The sequence below is a fragment of the Austrofundulus limnaeus genome, unplaced genomic scaffold (assembly GCF_001266775.1).
Source record: "Austrofundulus limnaeus strain Quisiro unplaced genomic scaffold, Austrofundulus_limnaeus-1.0 Scaffold872, whole genome shotgun sequence".
Taxonomy (NCBI): domain Eukaryota; kingdom Metazoa; phylum Chordata; class Actinopteri; order Cyprinodontiformes; family Rivulidae; genus Austrofundulus; species Austrofundulus limnaeus.
In genome coordinates, this window is record NW_013953274.1 from 5,872 (window position 1) to 7,319 (window position 1,448).

General features: G+C 35.0%; 1 protein-coding gene across 1 annotated transcript in view; it reads left to right on the forward strand.

The window, feature by feature from the left end:
• LOC106533033 (UPF0687 protein C20orf27 homolog) overlaps window positions 1–1,448 on the forward strand; it is a gene marked incomplete in the record, with an annotated part of 9,235 nt that overhangs the window by 5,825 nt on the left and 1,962 nt on the right. Inside the window, 1 exon segment of the mRNA XM_014029235.1 lies at window positions 874–1,027. Coding sequence (XP_013884689.1) covers window positions 874–1,027 — 154 coding nt within the window.

Here is a 1,448-nt window from a genome sequence, read left to right on the forward strand (position 1 = left end):
AGAGAGAGAGAGAGAGAGAGAGAGAGAGAGAGAGGGGGGCTTCAGGAGCGGGGCTCATAATAACTAAATAAACGTAAAAATACCTCAACAGACAATGTCTTGTAAAAATACATTTCACTAAATAAAGGTCAGAAAACATTTTACAAAAATGGAGAAAGTAAAAGTACTTTTACACACTAAGAAATAAACTGTTGAATTTACATAACTAAAGCACTAAACCAAGTTGAGTAATTTGAGCAATTCACATTGTCTTTAAAAGTATTTACTCTACTAGKTTTAGTGGAACCAGTTGATATGACTTGTTTGAGTTAACACAGAACTTAATTTTTTAGCGAGCATAAACAACTCCTTTCATGATGAGTTTGGATATATTTAATTTTGTACAGTACAACTAGGTGTTAAATTTTAAAGTAGTAAAAGTATGACGATTTTTAAAAAATACTTGGTAAAATAACAACATCCTCAAAAAAATTAATCAAGTACTGTAACAAAGTAAATACTCTTGAACTACGTATTTTCCTGGCGCCATCTTTGTAGTTCTTTATTTGTAGTCCCTCATTTTATGGTTATATTAAGTGGGATTGAACCCAAAATTTAATCAGTTCAAGATACCAGTTCACTTGTAATTTTCTGAAAGTTTCATTATGATCCTGTCATTAGTTCATGASATATCTTGTTAACAGGAAGAAAACATAAGGTGTCTCTCTCTAAGTTAGTGCAAACAACTTCGGGAGGAATCAGAGAAGCATTCCATCCCAGTGAGATAAGAGCCATAAATCAAACCAAAGGTTTTTTTAATTGAACACATAAACATTTGTTAGAGCTTAGGTTTTGGTTTATCTCGTCTCTGAAACTGCTTCTTATCTCCCCAAGGTTGGTTTTTTAAAGAGCCACCGCTGTTATGAGATTGTCTTTACGGTACCAGACGTTCCCACTCTGGGAAAAGAGCTCTCCTGTCTTCCCTCCTCCTCTCCAACTCGGCGCTCCCAGAATCTGCGGATCCTGCAAATGAATTCCACCCTGGAGGGTGAGTTTGAGCGTCGGCACAGAAAAACAGTCGTTCTTTAATGTTTGAAATGACCTGCAGTGAGAGGCAGCAGACTGAGTGACCATCACTCTGTCCTTTCAGGAAGCTACATTGTTGTGATTACAACTGTTAAATCCATTTTCATGTTGTCACACACACATGATACAAATGTGAAAAAAGAATTTTAAAGCAAATTAATGACARAGTTGTGGTTTATATTTGACATCATTTATTTGTATCATTAGGTGTGTTTCCATTGACCATGCGCAAATTAGAATTTCAAAAATAAATAAATAAAAAGAAACTGCAATTTCAGAAAAAAAAATTACGTTTTTCGACCAAATGTTTTTGCGCTAGGATGAGGTGGTTTTTCAGCCGTATCGAAATTGGTGTTTTTTCGCAAAACTGCAATGGAAACAGT